The sequence below is a fragment of the Propithecus coquereli genome, unplaced genomic scaffold (assembly GCF_000956105.1).
Source record: "Propithecus coquereli isolate 6110/MARCELLA unplaced genomic scaffold, Pcoq_1.0 Scaffold299, whole genome shotgun sequence".
Taxonomy (NCBI): domain Eukaryota; kingdom Metazoa; phylum Chordata; class Mammalia; order Primates; family Indriidae; genus Propithecus; species Propithecus coquereli.
Window position 1 is genome coordinate 1733185 of NW_012148607.1, and position 25206 is coordinate 1758390.

The 25206-nt window shown below is 36.5% G+C and overlaps 1 protein-coding gene and 1 pseudogene across 4 annotated transcripts in view; one reads left to right on the top strand and one right to left on the bottom strand.

Annotated features, from left to right (window-relative positions):
* Positions 1–25206, bottom strand: part of MAST2 (microtubule associated serine/threonine kinase 2) — a 202063-nt gene that overhangs the window by 100508 nt on the left and 76349 nt on the right. For all 3 annotated transcript variants that reach the window (XM_012649041.1, XM_012649042.1, XM_012649040.1), the window contains exon 4: positions 15447–15478. In XM_012649041.1, the coding sequence (XP_012504495.1) occupies positions 15447–15478 (32 nt within the window). The remainder of the gene's footprint in view (positions 1–15446; positions 15479–25206) is intronic.
* LOC105814124 lies at positions 8414–9754 on the top strand (annotated as a pseudogene). The gene has a single exon (XR_001137687.1). The product of XR_001137687.1 is annotated as a phosphatidylinositol transfer protein beta isoform pseudogene (transcript).

Genomic DNA, 25206 nt, shown 5'->3' on the forward strand with positions numbered 1-25206 from the left:
AGAAAACCTTCATAATCTTGGAACGGTCAAAGATTTCTTTAAACAGAACACTGAATACTAACCATAAAAACTCACAAAGTAAACAAGATCAAAATTAAGACCTTCTGCTCTTTGAAAGACACCATTCCAAAAAGGAAAAGGCAAGCCAGGGGAAAACAGTCATAATACATACAGTCATGTGTCACTTAATGATGGGGATACATTCTGAGAAATGTGTCATTAGGCAATTTCACTATTGTGCGAACAACATAGAATATACTTGCGCAAACCCAGATGGTATGGCGTACCATACACTGTGCTTTATGGTATAGCCTATTGCTCCTATGATACACACCTGTACAGCATGTTACTGTACTGAATACTGTAGGCAACTCTAATACATAGTGTATTTGTGTATCTAAACATAGAAAAAATACAGTAAAAATATGGTATAAAATATTAAAAATGCCTGTATAGGACAGATATGGTTTGGATATTTGGCTCCTCCAAATCTCATGCTGAAATTTGATTCCCACTGTTGGAGGTGAGGCCTGGTGAGAGGTATTTGGGTCATGGGGCAGATCCCTCATGAATGACTTGGTGCTCTCCCCACAGTAATGTGTGAGTTCTTGCTTTATTAGTTCACACAAGAGTTGGTTGTTTAAAAGAGACCAGCACGACCTCTTCCCTCTCTTGCTCCTTCTCAAGCCATGTGACATGCCTACTCGTCCTCTGCCCTCCAATTGGACTGGAAGCTCCCCAAAGTCCTCATCAGAAGCAGATGCTGATGCCATGCTTCTTGCAGTCTGCAGAACCCTGAGCCAAATAAACCTCTTTGCTTTATAAATTACCCAGCCCCGGGTATTTCCTTTACAGCAATGCAAAATGGACCAACACAAGGGCACTTACTATGAATGGAGCTTGCAGGACTAGAAGTTGCTCTGGGTGAGTGAGTGGTGAGTGAATGTAAAGGCATAGGAGGCCTAGGACATTGCTGTATACTACTGTAGACTGCAAAATCACTGTCTGCTTAGACTACATTAAATTTGTAAAACAAAAACTTTTCTTTCTTCAACAATAAATTAACCTTAGCTCACTGTAACTTTTTTACTTTATAAATTTTTTAATTTTTTAAACTTTCTCACTCTTTTGTTAATAACACTTAGCTTAAAACACAAACACACTGCACTCCTGCATAAAAATATTTTCTTTCTTTACATCCTTATTCTATAAGCTGTTTTTTATTTTTTAATTTTAAATTATTTTTTACTTTTTAAACTTTTTTTGTTAAAAACTAAGACACAAACACATACATTAGTGTAGGACTACACAGGGTCAGGATCATCAAAATGTCACTACGTGAATTTTTTAGGTCTTTTATAATCTTATGGGACCACCATTGTATATGTAGTCTGTCATTGACTGAAACATTGTGATGCAGTACATGACTGTATATATCTGACAAAAGATCTGTATCTGGAATACATAAACAACTCAATAATTTTAAAAAAATCAAATAATTCATTTTTCCAAAATAAGCAAAAGATCTAAACACACATTTCACAAAGCAAGATATACAAATGGCCAATAAGGCCATGGAAAACATACTCAACATCATTATTCATCTGGGAAATGCAAGTTAAAACCATAATGAGATAGCAGTGTATACCCACTAAAATGGCTCAAATGCATAAGTCTTCCCATAACAAGTGCTGGTATGGACATGGGCCAAATAGACCTCTCAACATCACTGGTAGGACTATAAAATGGTATAACCATCTTGGAAAATTATGTGGCAGTCTTTTACAAACTTAAACATACATTTACCATTTATCATTTGATTGGGCAGGGTCTGAAATCTAAGTTTGGCTCTTTTACTTTTTAAAAGATTAAAAATATTTTAGTCAAAAGAATTTCCACACACTCGATAGTACTAAAAAGCGCAATAAAATATAAGGAAATTAAAGCAAGAAAATGGAAAAAGTAGGTTTGCATGAGGTATTAGCTTTCTATTACATAACAAATTACCCCAAACCAAACAACGCATATTTATTATCTCAAAGTTTCTGAGTCAGGAGTTCAAGCACAGCTTAGCTAGGTCCTCTGCTTTAGGGTCTCACGAGGCTGCAATCAAGGTGTCTCCTGAGCTATGTTCTCATATGGAGACTTGATTGAGAAAGAATCCACTTCTAAGCTCATTCATGTAATTGGCAGAATTCATTTCCATGTGGCTGCAGCATTGAGGGCCCTATCTTCTTGCTGCTTACGGGCTGGAAGTCATCCTCAGCTCCCAGAAACTAGCCAACGTCCCTTGTCACATGGGCTTTCCCAGCATGGCTGCTTACTTCATCAATCAGTATGGAGAATCTCTATGCTGAACCTACTACTTATTTATGGACTGTAATAGTCACAAAAGTGACATCCCATCACCTTTGCCATGTTCTGTTGATGAAAAGCAAGTCACAGGTACTGCCTACACTCAGGAAAGTATGATTACACAAAAGCACAAACACCAAGAGAGCATGCGTGAGCATGTCCCCCATACGTGACTATGAAAAAGATTCATCGACAAATAATACCCAAACTGATATCTATATAGAGTACTTTCGGACCACCACACATCAAGATTTAGTCTGAACAAACTGCTCTTTTTGGTTTTCTTTATAATATTCCAGCACTGAAAAGATTAAAGAAGATCTTAAGAAATGTCGTATGGCCCTAGATATTGCTTTAAGAGATGGTTAAAAAAATAAAACTGTAATATAAATGTGAAAGCAATTTATAAGATAATATTAAAATATTATGTAATATCTTCATTGACAATGATGGCATATCATGAGACCTTATTACAACATTTGATATGTAAAATTCATGGTTCATTTTTAAATCCGTATACTGCTTTAAGAATATTTTTTGCCAATTCCAGTTTCTACTGCCATAGTAGAACAAATATACTCTACATAGAAATTAATTTTTTTAAAACTTAAAAAATAAAATCACTCAATAAAGTCTGTTTCATTTGGCATTGTGTCAAAAGAACACAATTTGAGAGAAAACTTTGATTATCATGTAGTGACTTTGCTGAACTAAAGCCACAGTACAGATATTTTAATGATGGATGAATTTGCCTTTATTGCTCATTCAAGCAGATGAACACCTACATATGTGCAGTATTAATTCAACTGTCGTCTTTGTTATTTTGCCGATTTTCAATCATATAAAAATTGATAATGAAACTGGTTGTAACATCTGCCTCGTTCTATCATAAATGAGTTGGGTTTTTTTTTTCTTTAATCTTTAAATGCTTTCATTTCACATTTGGATGAGAGATATGACTTTTTTTAACTGTCTGTTAAACAGTTTTGGAAGTCTTCCATCAAAATGCCCTATGGAATCACCCGACAGAGTCACATCAGAGAAGTACAACTCAGGTGGGCTGCCCAGGCACATTGGTTCTTGGCTACCATAAGTAAATCTGAAGTGGCAATCTGAAGTTGGCTCCCAGATGTAAATCTGTAGTTTGCTGAATCTCCACTATTCTAATTTTAATTTTCCTCTATATAACTGGGTTTTGTTTGACATTTGTTTATGACTAAGTTACTCCCACTTGGTGGCAGCAATGACTGGGCCATTGATTTTATGGTCTGACCAATCCCAGGTATATACCTAAGAGAAATGAAAATATATTCCCATAAAAAAAACTTACACATGAACAATCACAGCAGCTTTATTCATAATATCCCAAAACAGGAAACAACTCAAATATCCATCAAACACATAGCAGTATAGTCACACAAGGTAATACTAAGCATTAAAAGGACAGGAGTACTAAAACATGGAGGGAGCCAGATACAAAAGAACAGATATTCTATGATTTTCATTTATACAAAATTTTACCAAAGGCAAAACTAATCTATAGTGCCAAAAAGCAGATCAGTGGTTGCATGGGGTCAAGAGGTAGAAGATGGGATTGACTGCAAAACTATATGAGGAATATTTTGGGGTAACAAAAATGTTCTACATATTAATTACGGTGATAGTTACATAGGGGGGTGTATGTATATGTCAAAATTCGTCAAACAAAACTTTTTGAGGACCCCAGTTTATTTCTACAGGCTATAACTATCAATGATTACTGAATTAGAAATGAAAACCAAGCCCAGGCACAGCGGCTCACACCTGTAATCCCAGCACTTTGAGAGGCCAAGACAGGAGGATCACTTCAGATTAGGAGTTCAAGACCAGCCTGAGCAACATAGCAAGACCCTGTTCCTAAAAAAAAATGCAAAAAATTAGCTGGGCATGGTGGTGCACACCTGTAGTCCCAGCTACTTGGGAGGCTGAGGCAGGAGGATCACTTGAGCCCAGGAGTTTGAGGGTGCCATGAGCTATGATGATGCCACTGCACTCTAGCCTGGGCAACAGAGAGAGACCCTGTCCCCCCCACCAAAAAAAAAAGAAAAGAAAAGAAAAATAGAAAAAAGAAAAGAAATGAAAACTGAGACATTAAAAAAATTCTTATTTATTGATTCATTTAAAGATAGCATTAAAAAATGCATTGCACATTAATAACACCTTCTTAGTATTATCATAAAATTAATTCTGACCTTGAAGACCCCCTAAAACCTGTCCTCAAGTAAAGTATAAGTTTGTTTCAAAATACAAAGACTAACGAAGGACAAAATTTGGAATGTGAATTGTGTTTGACATGGTTTACAATACACCAGTCTAAAAAGCTATGAACTGGTTGAAATCATAGCAAAGTCTGCTCAATATTGGCAAGTCAGTCTCCTTGGTTTCCTGTTTGCTGCCTTCAACTACAATATTAAAGGTTTCTTTTTTCTGTGTAATATACCTAGACAGCAAATATTTTGTGTCTTGCTAGAAAAGTTTTCTGTGCTTTATGCTGATTTATTATGTCCTTAGTTATTTAAGAAAACAAAAAACTTGCAGTTCCTTGTGAAAAGCTATGGTTATTGAAAATTGTGTTACCTTCTATGTTATATTTTTAAATGTTTTATCATCATTTTGGTTAAATAAGTAACCACGTACTAATTCTCAAGCACCAACAATCCTATCTTAAGTGTTTCCATTAACAACTCTTTGAAGTTTTGCCTTCCCAAAATCATATCCTAAATATAGATTATAATAAAATAAAACTTTCAATATATTTTTAATGCCTAAAACTATCTCTGAGATATCCCAGAGCATCCCTGGAAAAAACACAAAGATGTGTTCTTTTGTCTTTTTAGAGAGGTGCTAAAACAATTAGATTTACTTGATATTTTATTATTGATGAATTTCATGGGAATAGTTGTCTAATCAGAAGAGATGCTCAGCCTTCCTTAGGTTAAATTTGTACAGGTAAAATGCTGTTAATAAAAATATTCTGGAAATTGTATAGTTAATGGGAAGTTCTTAGACATTTGTCAATGTCCTCATTATCTATAATATGTTTCTAAGTCCTGGCAGTGCTTTGCTAGATTTTAGGACAATAGTTTAGTGTTTTCATCCTTAATTTCAGTTACTATCTAAAATACTTACTTAGTAACAATCTTATTATAAAAATTTGAATCTAGTCTCTTCTGGGTCAGTGGAGTTTTAGAAAAATACAGACGTCTAGGACTTACCAGACACACTGAGTATATTCTTAGTATGTTCTTGGTATGTGTAACATGCCACTAGATTATTATATGCTATATACATCAAGATTTTTTCTCCTGTAAAAATTATGTTCACCCACATTTTATAAATCAGATATAACATTCATTGTCTTTGAAAAAAACTCTTAGAGACATTTTGCTAAAGCTTTTTGGACTGGCTTTTTTATTCTCATTTTGCATGCCCAGAAACAACTTAATTCTCTTGTTAGTTGCATTATTCTTATATAGAAACTTTTATCAGAATTTTCATATTTAAAAATTATTAGCAATAAATTAACCACAGGCATTTTAAGTCTCTGTCATCTACAAACAGATTCTGTTTTACACTGACATTTGTCTGAAGGCTCTGCAATCAACTAGAAGCGAGAGTCTACATCTTCAACAAAGAAGGACTGCCGCAGAGCTCCATGGAAAAGGACTGTAGTAGGTATTTAAAAACTACTGACACATCAAAGAATAGACTCTTGGATACGGCTTCCAACAGCATCACTTGAAAAACTGGACAACTTCCAGATCATTCCAGTGGACTGAGTCAGAACTTATAGAACTTTTTTTAGTCGAGAAGCAGACTACTAACCTAAGACCCAGTGAAACGAGAATTACACAGGACTGAATGAACAGATGAGGGACGACTGTAGTTATTTGTTTGAAATACTGTTTTAATGTCCATTTTCTAAATATGTAAGAGAATCCATTCTCTTCCTCCTTAAGCTATCTATAACCCTTAACAATTTAGTAAATTTGTCTTGTAAAACAAGACACTCCTAAATCACATCTGATTCCACTGACCCTCCCTCCAATCCAGAATTGAGAAAGTCTTACTCAGTCTCCTTACTTTTCAAGGCAATAGTTAATTTGTACAGGTTTAATAAGAATCCGTTCTCTGCTTTACCAGAACATAATTGTAAAAAATGGTTGTATAGCCAATGGCTTGCCTAAAATGTCACATTTGAGAATGATGACGCTCACTTAATGAGGTATAACAAGGCACTTTTAAGGACCTATGGTTGACTATATGGAGTTGATACTTACAAACCCCCCTAGGAAAACTGGCCTGATACCTGCCTTTGCAGGGTCCAGTCTTACAGATGGTAAGGAAGATCACCTCCTGGCAAGCCTTTAGGATATGCTGGGGACCTTGAAACGAGAGGAATTCACCCAAAATTATAGGTACTGCAGGTGAAATCTGATGGAAAGTTTCTTAGGCTTGACTTCCTAGCCTCAAAATACAAATAACTAAGGCCGTTAAATCCAATCTGAGATTCTTTGCAAAGCAAACTTAAGAAGGCCTGGTGATAAATTAACATTCTTGCAATACTATGCAAATAATCAAGCCAGACCTAATGAGACCACCCTTGTTTTATAATCAAAAATGTTTGAAATTATTTTATACTTGATCTTAGCCAAAAGGCTGAGAAGCAATGTGAGATTATTTTAGATGAAACGTTTAGAGACTGTATAGAAATTTGGAAAAAGCAAAACGTGGGGGTAGGGGGAAGATTACTGGGTACTTCCGATGGAAAATTATGTATTGTTTAGAGAATACTCTTCTGGTTTATTTGGTTCTAGTCTTTTATTGCCTTTGAGCTATTTCACAATTCTGTTAAGTTACAGATAACTGATGGCAATGCAAAATTCTTATCTACATACATGCCTATAAATTCTGTATAGTGGAGGTTCAACTGACTTCCCTTCACCCTATGGAAAAATTCAATTTTGTAACCATTAGTAAATTCATTTCAACATTCCTTTACTCCATATAAATTTGTGCTTCTTTCACTTCTTCGCTGAACTGGCTGTTATATCCACCAGGTTCCCTTATTAATAATAAGTTAACATGTATCTATTTTTAAAAAATCAATACCTTTACACATATATTTTTCATTTGTTATTATGAAACTGTATTTCTAGAGGTAGGAAGATACAACACATTTATTAGCTCTATTTAAAACTATTGAACATTTATAGCTTTATTTGTGACAGACCATACCCACGTTTGGAACAGGCCCAAATGGTTGCCTACTATGTGTTAAACTCTATTCTAGGCCCTGGGAATAAAGTGCTATACCACACAACATGGTCCTGACCTCATGGAGCTTACCACCTGCTGTGGACTTAACTGTGTCTCCCCAAAATTCACATATTGAAGCCTTAACCCTCAACTTGACTATATTTGGAAATAGGGTCTTTAGGAAGTAATTACAGTTAAATGAGGTCACACAGGTGGGGCTTTAATCCTATAGGGCTAGTGGCCTTAGAGAAGAAGACAGAGAATCTACCCCTCCACCCATGGGCACATGTACCAAGAAAAGGCCATATGAACACATAGCAAGAAGGCCACTGTCTTGCATGCCAGGAAGAAAGCCCTTACCAGACACTCACCATGTTGGCACCTTGATCTTAGACTTCTGGTCTCCAGAACTATGAGAAAAAATTCTGTTGCTTAAGCCACTCAGCCTGTGGTATTTGGTTATGGTTGCCCGAGCAGACTAACACACCATGCAAGGGGAGAAGACAGACAAATAATTCTTTATTTACAATTGATGTAAGAGCTATAAAAGAAAAGTACAGAGTTTAATGAAAGTATGTTCTGGGAAACCAAACTTAGTCTAGGGACAACAAGGTATGTGCATGGTCAGAAAAGCCTTTCATAAGGCAGAAAAATGTAAGCCAAGACTTGAAAGATAAGCAGGAACTGGACTGGTATAGATGGGGGAAAGAACATCCCAGGCACAGGGAACATACCGTGCAAAACATGGAGACAGGCAGTCGCCGTGAGAGGCGCTAGCGGCAGCGGCGGTAGCGGTAGCGGCGGCAGCTGTGAGGGGGTTCCAGGAAAATGGTGCTGATTAAGGAATTCCGTGTGGTTTTGCCATGTTCTGTTCAGGAGTATCAGGTTGGGCAGCTTTACTCTGTTGCAGAAGCTAGTAAGAATGAGACCGGCGGTGGAGAAGGAATTGAAGTCTTAAAGAATGAACCTTATGAGAAGGATGGAGAAAAGGGACAGTATACACACAAAATTTATCACCTAAAGAGCAAAGTTCCTGCATTCATGAGGATGATTGCTCCTGAGGGCTCCTTGGTGTTTCATGAGAAAGCCTGGAATGCATACCCCTACTGTAGAACAATTGTAACGAATGAATATATGAAAGATGATTTCTTCATTAAAATTGAAACATGGCACAAACCAGACTTGGGAACACTAGAAAATGTACACGGTTTAGATCCAAACACGTGGAAAACTGCTGAAATTGTCCACATAGATATTGCAGATCGAAGTCAAGTTGAACCAGCAGACTACAAAGCTGATGAAGACCCAGCATTACTCCAGTCAGTCAAGACCAAGAGAGGCCCTTTGGGACCCAACTGGAAGGAGCTAGCAAACAGCCCTGACTGTCCTCAGATGTGTGCCTATAAGCTGGTGACCATCAAATTCAAGTGGTGGGGACTGCAGAGCAAAGTAGAAAACTTCATTTGGAAGCAGGAAAAAAGGATATTTACAAACTTTCATTGCCAGCTTTTTTGTTGGATTGACAAGTGGATTGATCTGACAATGGAAGACATTAGGAGGATGGAAGATGAGACCCAGAAAGAATTAGAAACAATGCGTAAGAAGGGTTCCGTTTGAGGCACGTCGGCTGCTGATGTCTAGATGAGTCCCCTGTAGGGTCAGAGACAATATGAAACTGTTTACGTAATCAAGGTCAAGTGAGGGGAACAAGTGCAGCCAGTGATGAGTGAAGAAGAATCTGACCAGTCTCTTACAGTGTTGAAGTTTCCCAGCGTCTGCTTGTGATGATATACACACATGCACAGGTTCCCAGCCACGTGTGTGTACATGTGTGTACGTCTGTAGCTGTATATAAAACGCATGTAGAGCTACAGATCCAGATACACGTTTGTGTATATATGTACATACAAACATACTGAAGGGATTAGTACAATTTCTCCAAAGTACTGTACCTATCTTCAGCAAGAATGCAAAAGAAAATATTTTCAATATATATACCTGGAACAGATTTGAATAAGTATCAGAGTAATACCATTAATGGAAAAATTTGACTGCATTGTAATACTAGCTGGTATGTTTCATAAATGTCAAACTGTGGACCAATAAAAAAAAAAAAAAACATGGAGACAAAGATAGGAACCAGATTGCGCAGATTATCAGGTGTGATCCTAAGAGTAATAAAAAATTCACTGAAGAAGTTTAAACATCTACTAATCAAATCTGCATTTTAAAAAGCTTTTCCTGGCTGTTGCATAATGGATGGATAGACTGCGGGGGAGCAATCCTAGACAAAGAACTGCTGGCCAGTTAGGTTATGGCAGGAGCAGAGGCGACAGATTACAAAGGCTGGCACTATGCGGACACACCAGGGCAGCAGAAAGAGAGAAAGGTAATTAAGAGATATTTGAGAGGAATAATATGTAAGACTTATGAGTGTGAGGAAGAGCAAGGCGACAAGAATAAGTTTTCTATCTTGAGGAAGTGGTACCATTTAATGAGCTAGAGAATAAGAGGGGAGCTGGTTATTGAGAAAGAAAATGACTTTAGTTTCAAAGATGCTAAAGTTGATATGTCTGAAATGCCCAAGTAAATTACAGTGACTTGAAGTTGCGAGGTCTAGAGATATAAATGTGGGAATAATGAGCATAATAATAGCTACTCTCGACCTAACAGTAACAAAAATGGGCTCTCAGGATTTTCAGTTCCTGTGTCCACACATTCTCAGCTCACCAACAACCATGTCCATTTTTTAACAACAAAATGGTTTCTGTAGGTAAATTAGTGATAACTATGGCTCCATCCCTACCAAGCTCTGCCAAGTCCTGCCTTCCAACCAAACACATAGAAAACCTGTGTGAGATCATTTGCTATATAACATCAATTTTTAAAAGACAGGCTCTTAAATGTAAAACAAAGCTATCACTCTAGATTTCACAGTCCTTAAAGGTACCAAAATTTCCGATTTTCAAAGTCCCACAGAAAAACTAAAGCCCCATATCACCTACCAATGATACTTCACAAAGGGTTTACTATGTGTATGTAGCAGGTAGTATCTCTTTTTAGCACATTCTCCAGAAGCACTGGTCCAGGTATCAAGTTGCATCAGAGTGGGAAAGTACATGACACTGCGTCAGTTTCATAGGGGCAGAGGTTGACACATCACATCCTTGAGCCCCAGGAACTCCTCCCTGCTCACTGCCTATTACTGCGGATACCAGACATTTACTTTCATGCAGCATCTCGTATCCAAGTCCACTTCCCAAATGAATAAGTTGACAATGCAAAAAGATAACTATTCCCCAGGGATCTAAGAATAAAGGCCCAGGATACCAATACACACCCCACCCCATGATGGGTGCTGCTGTTACCTCTTCACTCCTACAGTCCATTCTTTACCTCTACTGACTACTCATAGCCTCTAAGAAATAAAGCAAGACATTTCATGAAATATGAAGAAAATTACCTTACGTTGCAATGGGTATTAGAAACACTTGACTTTCAGGGTAAGTAGAGACACAAACACTATTTACATCAAGCTCCTAAATGTAGGACCTAGGTATTGGTGCTGAAATTCACAGACAAAAGAAATAATCCTGTTTGAAAAGAATTGCCAAAAGGAGGCCTCCTCCACAGCAGTGGGCAAGAAAAACCATTCAAAGCTGCTTCTGTTATGAAAAAGCAAAATACAATACTCTTCTAGCTTGGGTAAACAAATAAAAATAACTTTAAAACTTCAAAATCTTTGTCTATAGATATGTACACTTTGAACAAAAAGTTATCAAATCCCTTAAGCCTGACATTTTAAACTAGATTTTTAAATGCATTTTTAAAAATACCCAAATGGGTTTAGATATGAAATAGCTTTCTAAAACTGAAAATGATTTAATTTCAGGTAGTGGCATTTAAAATAAATGATATGCACCAGGCCAAAAGAACTTTCATATCCAACTTGCTCCGACAAAGCCCTTATCGTGGGCAAGGATGATGCTCTCATTCCTCATATTAGAATTCAGTAGCTGTCTTCCCTAATCTGACCACGTCACTATATGTATATCAACATGGTTCATTCCACACTCCTACTCTCTACTCAAATGTCACCTTAATGAGAAAATAAATTCCTAGACAATACACTTTAAAATTTAAAATCTCAACCTTTGCCCTATAAAAACATACATCCTCATTATCTCTTATCTGGCTTTATTTTTCTTCATAGCACTGAGTACAATATGACACACTATAATATATACGTTTTTGTTTGTCTCTCTCAAACAGAATGGGAACTCTATAAGTGCAGAGATTTGCTTTATTCACTACTGTATCTCCAGTATCTAGAATAATTGCACATAATTGGAACAGGATAAATATAGTATGATGGATGCACGGATGGATAGAGAGCTGAGTGAACGAAAAAGTGAATGGAGGCAAAAAGACAAAGTATAGTAACTAAACTTACCAAAAAACACCTAGAAAGTGGTACTGCCAAGACTCAAATCCAGGTCTGCCTAACTTTCAAGCTCCAGTTCTTCATTTCTGTGCTATACATGCACTTACCAATTTGGAGACATTGCGGAAATTACTTATTGGGTGGAAGAATGTATACTTTGTATAATGCCAAGATATCACATATGTCTAGAAATAAATTTATGAGTTCCTGTCCATTTTAATGTGACTACCATAATACATGGAAAAACAGAACAGCATAATAATGAGAGCTTCCAAATTACTTATCTTCATTCATTTTATATCACTCAGCTATTTTCAAAATTATGCTAGGTTAATTAACCGAAACTAACTCTCCAAGGACAAGAACACCAAACTAGCTGCAAACTGCAAACTTCTCTGTGCCCATAAAGTATGTAAGAAGTATGCCAAAGGAGATGGGCTTTTATACCTAGAATGGGCGTGCCATAGGATCTGCTCTTGCTAGAGCCACTCTGAAAAAGAGGCAAACAGGGACACAAGGGACACAAGACACAGGGACAAAAGACTTAGAGGACAATTGTAAAAACTTTTTAAACTTTCTAGACTAGGCTACAAGGACAAGAAACAATGGAGTGAATGGGAAGTTACTCATTTTATCAACATCAGTTTCTCCACACTTACTATAAACTTTACATTAATTAAACATTCAAACACATGTTTTGTGGTTCTTACCTTTCTGGCCTCTTTATTACAAATGCTAAGCAGTACTTTGCCTCCTACTACATACTCCATGTAAAGATTTGCGCAGCTCTATGTAGAAAAGGTACCACGGAACTTCAATTATTTGGGGAGATGACTAAGCATGGAGATCAGGTAGCCAATCCCCTCATTTTACAGGTATGGCAATTCAGGCCCAGAAATGGTAATTCTTTTTTTCGTTGTTATTGTTCATACAGAGTCTCACTCTGTTGCCCTGAGTAGAGTGCAGTGGTGTCATTGTAGCTCACTGCAACCTCCAACTCCAAGCGATCCTCCTACCTCAGCCTCCCAAGTAGCTGGGACTACAGGCACGCACCACAAGGCCCGGCTGATGTTTTTCTTTTTGGTAGAGACAGGGTCTCACTCTTGCTCAGGCTGGTTTCAAACTCCTGAGCTAAACCGATCTTCCCGCCTTGGCCTCCCAGAGTGCTAGGATTACAGGCGTGAGCTACCATGCCCGGCCAGAAATGGTAGTTCTGTTTAAAGCCATATACAACTTGTTAGTGACAAAGCCTAGATTAGTATCCATGTTTCCACACTTCCTTCCAGAACAAAACTTTTTCTACTCCTCCAATTTTAGAGATAAGAAAAGATACTGCTTATATTGAAGAACTGAAGGACTTCTGGCTTAAGTGTAAGCTCTCCAAAATAGAAGAATTTATCTAATTGAATCTTATAACCTCAGAACTTAGACCAGTGCCCCAATACATAGTAGGTATTAGTGTGCATTACTGAGTGATCAATCATTTAAATATGAGTTACTTTATCAAAAAGAAAGGGAAAGCCTATTTCTGATCGTTATTAATTAAACGTTTTTAAGGCAGTTAGAGTAGGCTAACTTTAGATACCACTAAAATGACCAAAATATTCTTCTGGTATCAAATAAAAATAAGGATATTTCTCCTTCTCCTTTTTCACAGTAACTACATTCATTGGAGACACACATTTCTGGAAGGAGCTATAACTGCCTCAGGCCTTAATTTATTTCACTTACGCTTAAGAAAAGGCAAATCTCTGAGAGCTTCCAAACAGAGGGAACCAAAAGAAAAAAAAACGGTAAAAGTGGCAGAAAAATGACCAAGTATAAATATTTGCTGAATATGATGCTGAAAAGCCACTCCTTTTCACTTATGCATGCCGACTTGGAGTATCATCCCACTAGGAGTCCCGGTGGTGCCTTTGCCTCGTTTATGGAAAGCTCAGGACATTTGTAAAGCTGGGAATGAGAGCCAATGCCATCAGTAAATGTAAAGTAAATAACAGAATCTATCCAAATTTAAACCAATATAAGAATTCTAAAAATAATACATCTTAAAATTAAACTGTAAATAATGAAGCACTATCACATATAATAAGTGATCCTTCTAATGGCTTTGATAAGAAGGAAAGGTATAATGATCTTCATTTTATAGATAAGGCAACCAAAGTTTAAGGGGATGAAGTGATTTGTCTAGGTTTACAAACCTAGTTAAATGACATGGTCCAAATGGAACCTTAGGACTTTTCTGACTCATAACTTGAGTCTCTTTATATCAAACCACAATAAGCTTTCATAAACCAGCCAAAAAGTCTTCACAAAAATCTCAGAGGACAATTTAATCACGATAGCCTTTTTGCAAAACAAAATCCTAAAATAGAAAGTAACAGAAAGAATTACTATGTGTTTCATACATTTTTAAAATGCATATGATGTGTACATAGAATATATTTAATAAATAAATATTAATACTATTGTGTCCTCCTTCTTAATTATATCCCATGTTTCTTCAACAAAGAGTTTCAAAACCATTGTTTTATCACAGTTCTATGTTCCCCAAATTTGGCTTTACTAGTAAATCATGGTGAGTGCAAGTGTGGTGTAGGTGTATAAAACACAGGTTCTTGGGCTCCAACACAGAGATTCCAATTCAGGAAGTTCACACTCTGCATTTTAACAAGCATCCCAGGTGATTCTGATTGGCCAAATTTCTAATAGCACCCCAAAAGAATTCTTAGAGAAAAAGAAGTCTAAGAAAATATAAGAAAATATATTCTTATATACTCTTATTAGGGACAAGGACTAATAACCTCCCCCTCACCCTGAAGCCAGTGGGGAAGGGGGAATCAGGTTAGGGATCTATTTCAACCTAGTCGCCAAACTTGGCCTAACTTGTCAGAAAAGTTGGTCTCTCCTTAGCACCACATTACAGGATAGATGTAAATGCAAAAAGTTGTAATTTGGATATTCTTATCATCTTAGCTTGAGTTTAGAAGATAAGATTTACTAATATTTACTTGTGTTTGGGGATTTACTAAAAGTCAGTAAATCCCCAAACACAGGCGTAAGACTGTGATGGATATTTACGTGGCAGCTTTTCTAAGACGCTAGGCAAAAATTGAGACAGGGAAAGGGATTTGGAGTGGGGTGGTGCAGGGAAGAGGGGAAGATCTGACCTAGTGGGAGAAGTCAGCTGGCCCACTGGCTTCCCTGGCCCAGATAGGAGTGCACAGAAAAAAAAAAGAATTCTTGAATGGCATTCTTCCAAGTAATACTGAGAACAGTTCCCAAGAGATTCCTGAGCAGGAGATCATAATCATAATCATAATCATAATGGTAATAATCATCTACTTACAAGCTGCCTCTTCTTGGAAGGCTCAACTCTTTCTGAAAAATAAAACATACACAAGTTAGACAGAAGAACCCATCTGAGTCCTGTCTGGCTAAATGTCCTAGGAGAGATCTACAGCAATTATCTTAATAACAGCAAAGACTAAGCATTTCTAAATGATAATCTTTTCTCTGTTTCTTAAATTTTAGTGAAATAAGCAGCAGTCAGGTTAACTATTACTTTTTATTCTTCCTTCCTAAAAAGAATGTCTCAAAGAATACTTGCAACACTTTTCCCACTAGATGGAACCATCTCCCCAGTGTAGACTCCAGGCTTTCTTTGGCCAGCAATTAACTGCTGATGAATCGTAAAAGATTCACATCATCAGGGGTAGGAAGGAATACAAAAGGAATGAAATGGGAATTTTTTTTTTTGCAGGGGGGATAATTAGAAAATATTTTAGACAAGTATAAAAAGTAAAAAAAAAAAAAGTATAGAAAGTAATATAACAAAGAGATGACTACCTACATCACTGGCATGAGAAGTAAATGTCATAATAAAAACTGGGGCCCCTGTAACTTGCTTCCAAATGAATCTAGTCCCACCTCCCACCAGTCCTCACTTAACAACTGTTCTTAATTTGTTATTTATCTTTTTCATATGCATCTTTATATTTCAGAGTCTCTGTCACCCAGAACAGAGTGCACTGGCATCATCACAGCTCTCTGCAGCCTCAAACTCCTGGGCTCAAGCAATCCTCCTACCTCAGCCTCCCGAGTAGCTGGGACTACAACTACGCAACATGATGCCTGGCTAATTTTTCTATCTTTTTCTTTTTATTAGAGATGCTTGCTCAGGCTGGTCTCAAACTCCTGAGCTCAAGCAATCCTCCTGCCTTGGCCTCCTAGAGTGCTAGGATTACAAGCATGAGCCACCTCGTCCAGCCAGAAAATGTAATTTTCTTTCCATGTTTTTCTTCTCCATCAAAGCAATGCCCCATAAACATTCTTGTACTTATTTCCTAGTGCACATGTACAAAAAGTTTCTTGGAAATATACACTTAGATGTGGAACTGCTGAGTCATAAATTGTCAGATATTCCAAATTGCTTCCCAAAAATTGTACCAATTTACCCTCCTTCTCCAACATTTTGTAAGTGTTCTTTTCTTTAATACCATTAACTAACTGGTTGTAAGAGGACCATTATCCCCAAATACAAACATCTCCTCAGCTCTGGCAACAAACGAATCTGCTAGGATGCATAAAAATCTGCCTTTGCCATGTAGCAAATTCATCACTACTATCATTCTGGGCATTATGGTATTTTACCACCACTTACTGACACTTAAGCATGAGTCTACCTGGAGGTCAGGAGCCAAGGGTGAAACAAGTATACATGTAGTGATGGTACTCCTATGTAATTCTAACATATTTCACTCTTCTTAACCATTTGCTTGTTCTATTAAATTTCCATGGCATCACCTTGAGAACAGGTTACATGACAGAGTATTTACATTATACAATTAAGAAATGTGGGAAAGAGCACAAAATCTGAAGTTCAGAAAACTAGGTTCATGTCATGGCTCAGTAACATGTAACTGTGTGACCTGGAATCTTACCTACCTCAAAGGTTTAGATACAGTGGTTGTAAAGGTCAAATAAAATAATGCATATGAAAGTATTTTATTCCATAAATGTTAGGTCTTATTATCAAATGAGTTTGAGGAACAGTAAAAACAACTTGATAATACTAACAGATATTTCTACATGATATAAAGAACCCAGGGCTCAGAGTTAGAAAAATATTTAAATATGATTCTGAGCAGGGCATGGTGGCATGTGCCTGTAATCCCAGCACTCTGGGAAGCTGAGGCAGGAGGCTCATTTGAGCCCAGGAGTCTGATACCATCACGGTCTCAAAAACAAAACAAAACAAAATAAATAATTCTGCTATTCACTGTCTCATAAAATCTTCATCAGTCATTAAATCTTTCCAAATCTCATTTTTCTTACCTGTACACCTGAGATAAAAATATCTACTCTGTTTATCTCACAAAAGTTATCCTAAGGCTAGAATACAAAAACACATTTAAAAGTTTAAGGTTAGACACTTTGGGTTATCATTAATGATGAGAAATTGCATTTTTCTAATCTGACCCACCAGCAGCAAAGCTCTACAGCTAATGTATGAGATATTAGTCTCCAAAAACTAACTTCTCCTCCAACACTGGGCCTCCATCACTCCACCCCCAACACTCAAGGATACATTAATAGTCTCTATAATTTTATTACCGTTTGGATCCCTCAAACTGAAGCACTTTGATATTTCCTGCCAAAAATGATACTTCCCAGAGAGCTTTAAGTAATATATGACTATATTAAACAAAATGAAAGATCTTGAACTATAAACTAAAGTTGCAAAGCCGTACATATTAAATCCTATATAACCATTCACTCCCTTTCAGCTGTCCACAAAGCAAACTTATAAAGGTGTTACATAAAAAAATGACATGGTGTCATTCACATAGACCCATGAGGAATTACTGCCTATATGCACTAATCATTATTCACAATGACTAAAGCCACAAAATATTTCCAAAGAAAAGACAAAGGTCAAGTGTCCAAAGGCCGTAATCACTACCCCCACAAGTAAATATGCAAGCCAAGAGTCACAAAGCTGTGCTTGTCCTTTATGTCAACCGTCACCAGCACCGAGATTACTACGGGTCAAAGCTGTCTCTGCCTATGGTAGCTCTATTGAATTCTCACTCATACAAACACACACACACACACACACACACACACACACATTCATTCCTCTTCTCGCTGCAGTAGGAGCATTCCTCCTGGAGAAGGAAAGTAACAGGCTCCAAGAAACATATCTCAATCTTCTACTCCACTGGAAGTAGACAAACAGTTGGGTTTTGGAGACAACTTTTCAACTAACATTTAAAATCAAGAAGGGAAAAAAAGGCATTCTCTACCACTAAAAGACTACATGTCTCTTAATATAACTCATAATTAAACCCATATAGTGTACCTAACATAAATAACACTGCTTGGGGTGAGAGTAGGAGTGGAGAACAAACATTCCAGGGCCTACTCAGAATCCATTGCTGATGACAACACCACTGTCCAAAGACAAACTTACAACAAGATTAAACTGACTTTTATTTGCAATTCTAGAATCAGATAACATCTCATTCTATAAAACAGAATGGGTGTTCTACTGAACTGAGGAGAGGGAGTTGGCTTTAGAGGCAAAAAAAGGGCTGAAGAAAGCAGAAACAAGGAACAAAAAGTAGTCATTTCAAAGTTACTTTCCTTATAGGATTAAAACAGAGGGAACTTTCCTACCATGCTGGGTCAGGTAAACTGGGTCCCTTCTGTTTGCTCTCCATCTCCTCGGTTTTGTTGTCGTTGTTGTTGTTGTTGGAGTTGTTTTAATTGGCTTGTTTCAGCAGGAGTGACTCCATCTGCTTTGGTTTGCTTTGCTTTGGTCTGGTCTGCTAGGGCCTAGTGCAGGAGCCTAGTCCAAAATAATGGCCTCCCATAAATTTTGTTTAACACCATCCTATACTTTAGTTTCACAGCGGATTAAAGAAGACAACAAATATTTTTTAACTATTTAATGAAATGCAATTAAATTCAGAAAAGTACACATAAGCATATGATTACAATTTTTACAAACTGAACATACCAGTATAACCAATAGCTAGAACAAAGAAAACAAATATTACCATCAACCCAGAAGCCTCCTCATACTCCCTCTTCTAGTCATTACATTCACTCCCCTAGGAAAACCGTCATCTTGATTTCTAACTTCACAGATCAGTTTTGCTGTTTTGACAATTTATTTAAATGGAACATACAGTATATACGCTTGTGTGTAGCACTTGTATTCAACATGTCTAATTTGAATACCACCAGAAAGCAAAAAGTCAACACAAAAGTTGTAATAACTGATGAGATTATAGCTAAAAAAATTTGCAGAACTCATGATAGAAATGAATACATATATACAGGAAGCATAATGTATCCCAAGGAGGATTGATTTAAAAAAAAAAAAAATTCAGACTAGGTAAATGGTAATAACACTGAAAAACACCAAAGACAAAAAGAACTTAACAGCCAAAGAATAAGATCCATAAAACTTCAAAAGAATGACAATTACATTGGCAGTATATTTCTCAATAGTAATGATGGAAAACAAGAGAGCTCAATAATATGTACAAAATGTGAGAAAAATGACTACCAACATAAAATTATAGACCCAGATAAACTACCTTTCAAGGTCAAAGACAAAATAAAGACATTTAATCACACATAAACATTTACTAGCAGCATACCTATACTACAGGATGTCTATATGATGTACTTTAGGAAGAAGAAAAATAGTCCCAGGAGGAAAGTTTAAGATCCAAAAAGGAATATTGAGCAAGAAAACTGGTAAATGTATGAAGATCTCAATAAACATGGACTGTATAAAATAACAACAATAACAGAAATATCTAACATGTAGAGCTTTTTTAAAAAGAAAAAAACTATAATACTTGACAAAAATAGCATATAAGTCTGGAGGAGGTAATAAGAGGTAAGGAGTCCTTTATGTTGTTCCAGAGGGGGATTAGAAGTATGAATTTGTTCTAATACATCAGTAGAGTTAGAAAAAGAAAATAAGAAAACAAAATACTCTATCAATATTTTTAAATGGTAAAAAAAGAAAAAAGGCATTAAGATATGGAAATGCAGGACACAGAATACAAGAAATAATATGGCAGAAACAAGTTCAAATATATCATTAATCATAATAAATGTAAATAGACAAATTTACCATTACAGACAGGATTTTTTTTAAAACCTACCATATGCCTTTGCAAGAGATAAACCAAAAGCAAAATAACATGTAAGGTTGAAATAAAGAGAGAGGGTGCTATGCTGAACACTGCACTTTTACAGAGACCCTGTCTCTATAAAAATAATAATAATGATGATGAAATAAGGAGATAGTTGGTTTCTAGAAAAACTAACAAAAAAAAAACCTGCTGATACTGATTATGAAAAAAAGAAAGTCTAAATACCCAATATTAGAAATATAAAGAGGAATACATGAAAAGATTCAACAAAGATTAAAAAGAGAGCAATTGGGCCGGGCACAGTGGCTCACGCCTGTAATCCTAGCACTCTGGGAGGCTGAGGTGTGAGGATCGCTTGAGGTCAGGAGTTCAACACCATCCTGAGCAACAGTGAGACCTCCATTTCTACTAAAAATAGAAAAAAATTAGCTGGGTGTGGTGGCGCAACCCTGTAGTCTCAGCTACTGAGGAGGCTGAGGCAGGAAGATCGCCTGAGCTCAGGAGTTTGAGATTGCAGCAAGCTATGATTGATGCCACCACATTCTACTCAGGGTGATGGAGTGAGACTCTGTCTCAAAAAAAAGAGAGAGAGAGAGAGAGAAGAGAAAGAGAGCAATCAAATAACATAAACAAATTTTTCTCAATAAATAACAAAACAGTCAAAATAGATAAACTCCTAAGAATATATCCTTACCAAAACTACCTCAAGATGAAAAACAAGATTAGATTACACTCATGACCATTTTTAAAAACTGAATCATACATTATGCCTGAGTTGGGCTTACTACTAAAATGTGAAAGTGGTTATACAACAGAAAATTCATAAATGTTATAAACCTCAAATAAATTAATGGAGAAAAAACAATCTCAAATGACACAGAAAGGAAGCACATCAAACAGGTACCAACTCACTAAAAGCAAAGCACAAAATCAAAAGGAACAGAGATCTTCAAGACATTAGAAAAGGGAAAGGGGGAGAACGAAAAAGGCAGAGGTCTTTAGATTGAGACATAAATGTTGCAAACTCAAATGCTTTCAAGGGCCAGTGCATTAACAAACTACTTCATCAAAAAATCTGAAAAACTATTAACTGTAAGAGATACCATTATAGTAGGTACTAGTAAGAAAAATTTTTTTAAAGCAAACAAAAACAAACTCTACCAATTAAAGTATAATATACCATCAAAAATAACACAAAACAATTTCAAAGCTGTTAAAAAGTAAAAAGATGTGAGCCTCAGAATGAGGAAATACAGTAAATACATGAAGCAGCAGAGTATGAAACACAAGAGGGGATAGATAGGGAGAGACTGCACTGGTCAATTTTTTTTTTAAATCTCCAAAGGTGACCAAATACAACATAGCTATAGAATGTGGTTCACAGACCTCCAATTTGTGATCCTGGTTTACATAAGAGAATATAGGAATTTAATTCAGAGGTGATCAAGAGATGTAACGTTAAATTATTGTAAGATTTCAGAGTGAAGCAACTCCACGTACAAAACACATGGAACCTAGAAGAAGGTGCTGGTAAAATATAATAGAGTCGGCTGGGCATGGTGGCTCACGCCTGTAATCCTAGCACTCTGGGAGGCTGAGGCGGGCGGATTGTTTGAGCTCAGGAGTTCGAGACCAGCCTGAGCATGAAGACCCGTCTCTACTAAAAAAAAATAGAAAGAAATTATCTGGACAACTAAAAATATATAGAAAAAATTAGCCGGGCATGGTGGTACATGCCTGTAGTCCCAGCTACTCGGGAGGCTGAGGCAGTAGGATCGCTTGAGCCCAGGAGTTTGAGGTTGCTGTGAGCTAGGCTAACGCCACAGCACTCACTCCAGCCAGGGCAACAGAGTGAGACTGTGTCTCAAAATATATATATATATATATATAGTAGAGTCCACACAGCAGAAGAACTCTAAAAATCTGAGGCTGGATTGAGTATCCTTGTCTGCAAAGATGCTGGAGTTATTCATGATGACACTATGATTTGAAAATTAGGTACTCAGGTCTTAACTGCATAGGGATGACCAGGAGGTTGATAGGTAAAGAAGAAGGAGGACACTCAGGAATGGGAAAATGCTACAGAAGAATGAATATAAAAAAAAAATAAACAAATGCGAAAGACTACTGTGGCTGCAACATAGAAAAGGAATATATGTGGTAGGGCGAAGAAAAGGGACAGGGGTGGGATAAATCACTTAAACCTTCAAAGCCAACTGATTTGCTGACTTGATAAAAATATTTTAGTCGTCCTAAAGACTGATGAGTACAAACTGAAATTTTTCCTTTACTTTTATCAAACTTCCCATAGAATAGAACAAGGAAATATAGAACAACAGAAGCAAATAATTAGGTTACATTTTTATCCATATGCCATCATTCTTTTTAAATGAAAAAAAAAATTTCAAGAAGAAATGGAATGTTTGAAATCTTGAAGATTCTTGAAGATTTTGTTTTTAAGGACTAAAAACTAAACAGTCATATTTCATAAGATGACCATAATTTATTATAATAGTCGTAAATTTCCAAATTAAAAAAGTCCCAAGAAAGCTTTGTCAACATTAATGCTTCCCAGTACATATTATGTTGTCATATATCCTCCAAAATAATTAAGTCCCCCTGAACAATGGCATTTTAAGTGCTCTCATTTTTAACAGAAAAGGAAGAAAAGTAGGGGGAAAAATACTATAGTTTAGTTTTTGCCTGAGGGCAGTAATTTTACCAGCACAACAAATACTCTACATTCAGGAACCTGGGAAACTGGGCTCTCTATATAAAGAAGACTAATCACTGTATCTGCCTCATGGGCAAATACTTACTTAACGTGGAAGTGATGGCACCAAGAGAGCTGATAATAAAAAATTTGTTTATGGTGGCTAGTCAGTTGACCTTTCAAACTTAAAATAAAATCTTCTCCCATAACATTGATTGGGAAATAGGGCAAATATAAAAGCACCTTCAATTGACAAGAACTTCAAGCTCAAATGTCTCTCAATGCAGATGCTTCAAAAGTAGCAGGATGAAAGCCAATTTTTACCATATTCAGACCCAAACCTGAACTGCTTTCCAAGTGAAACAATGTCAATTCCTACACCAGATGGAGGCTCTTCTAGTGTAAAGAAAAGATGCTTACACATAATCTCTCAGATGTCCTTTTACTATTAAGACCTAGGGATCTTGTAAAGTGTGACTTTGCAGCCTGAAACCACTACAGCTCTTTCTCTAACACGCAGGAAGCCAACTTGAGAAGGAGGCCTATACACAAGGAAGACAAGAGCAATGGAGCCAAGCAAAGACACCAGATTACCCAACTCTGAAACCCATCCACTCTCTGGATTTCCATTTTTGTGAGTCAATATATTTCTTTAATATTTAAACCACTCAGAGGCAAGTACAAGTTTTCTGTTACTTGTGGTTCAGACTACCCTAACCCATTCACCTCGCCTGGCCATATGCCTACTTACCTGTCCTTGAGGAAGCTATTAAGTTTTACATAGCTGTAAAAATGGCCAATCAGAAAACCCTCCACCACCTCCACTGCTACCAATCAACCCATATAACGTGTTATTATTTCTTGCCTTTCTGACTACAACAGTCTAATAACTGGTAGCCCTTTCCTCCATTGTCTACACTCAACATACAGATGGACTATGTAAATGGAAGCATTGAGAGTTTTTCAAAATTGACCATGGTTATATGGCTAAAACATGGTAGAACTGTAATTTGAACAAAAAAACAGACAAGATCCTGCTCTCATGGAACTTATAAATCCACTATTTACTATATTGCTACCTCCTAAGAAACCTGGCAAAGAAAGTTAAGGGGATAAAAGTAGGTTGAACCTTGGCTGATTTTCTGGAAAATTTTTAGAAAGTCTAACTTACTGCAACAAAAAGCAATTAGTGAGGCCCAAACATTTATTTGAACTTTCAACTTCTAATCTGAAGTTACCCAGTATATCACCTGCACCACTGGGCACACTTTAACTTTTTTGTGTTTATGTACATAAATCTAAAACTTACTTTTAATGTTCGGTATTATAATTTAACTATTTACAACCAATAATCTAAACTGCTGCTCTTCAAGTATTATTTATATTTTAGATTGTTCCAACACAGTCTTCTGGAGAACAAACTTTAAAGTAATTGGGGAAAAAAATTTTTTTTTAAATAAGGCTGTAGGAAAATACCCTCTCTGTATTTCCAAACAGTGCTATGTAATTTGGCAGTTTGGAACTCCTGCTAATTGGAAACAAAGACTCAAGAGGAAGGGCATCAGTATACAGGGTAGCAGAGACTGGAGACTGATTCAGTCACCAGGGAGAAAATGATCGATTCAATACAAAACGGGCACAATAAATGAAAACATTCCCCACTTAACTAATAGAATTCACTTTCTAAATCCTGGCAACTAAAGAGAAATAAAGATATAAATAGGCAATGCAATTAAATGCACTTATAGAGCCAGCCATTTTTAATTAGCAACTACTTGAATACATTTCACTATTTATGAGAGGCTTCCCAAGCACAGCACTTTATAAATACTTCTCAAAATACCCCCAAGAAATCAAGTGACAAATCTTATCAAACCAACTGTACTAACGGGAGAAATCAGTATAAGACACTGGAGTTTATGGTATTGACTTTGAAACCCTAGGTCACACTAGACACTGCTGAAGATTCAGTGGGTGCTCCCTGTGGACTTTGAATGTTTACAACACCATTAATAAGAGGTACAAATAATAATAATTACAAATAACATACTTTATTTAAATTTATGTTTTGTCTAAATTTAATAATCCTATATATTTTCTTTTTGAGCACTTTTTAAAAACCAAAATAATGTTAATTCATGATGATTAAAAAAGACCATAGGTGCTTTGTACAAAAAAGGGCTTTACAAATGTCTAATAAACAAAACAAAAACAAG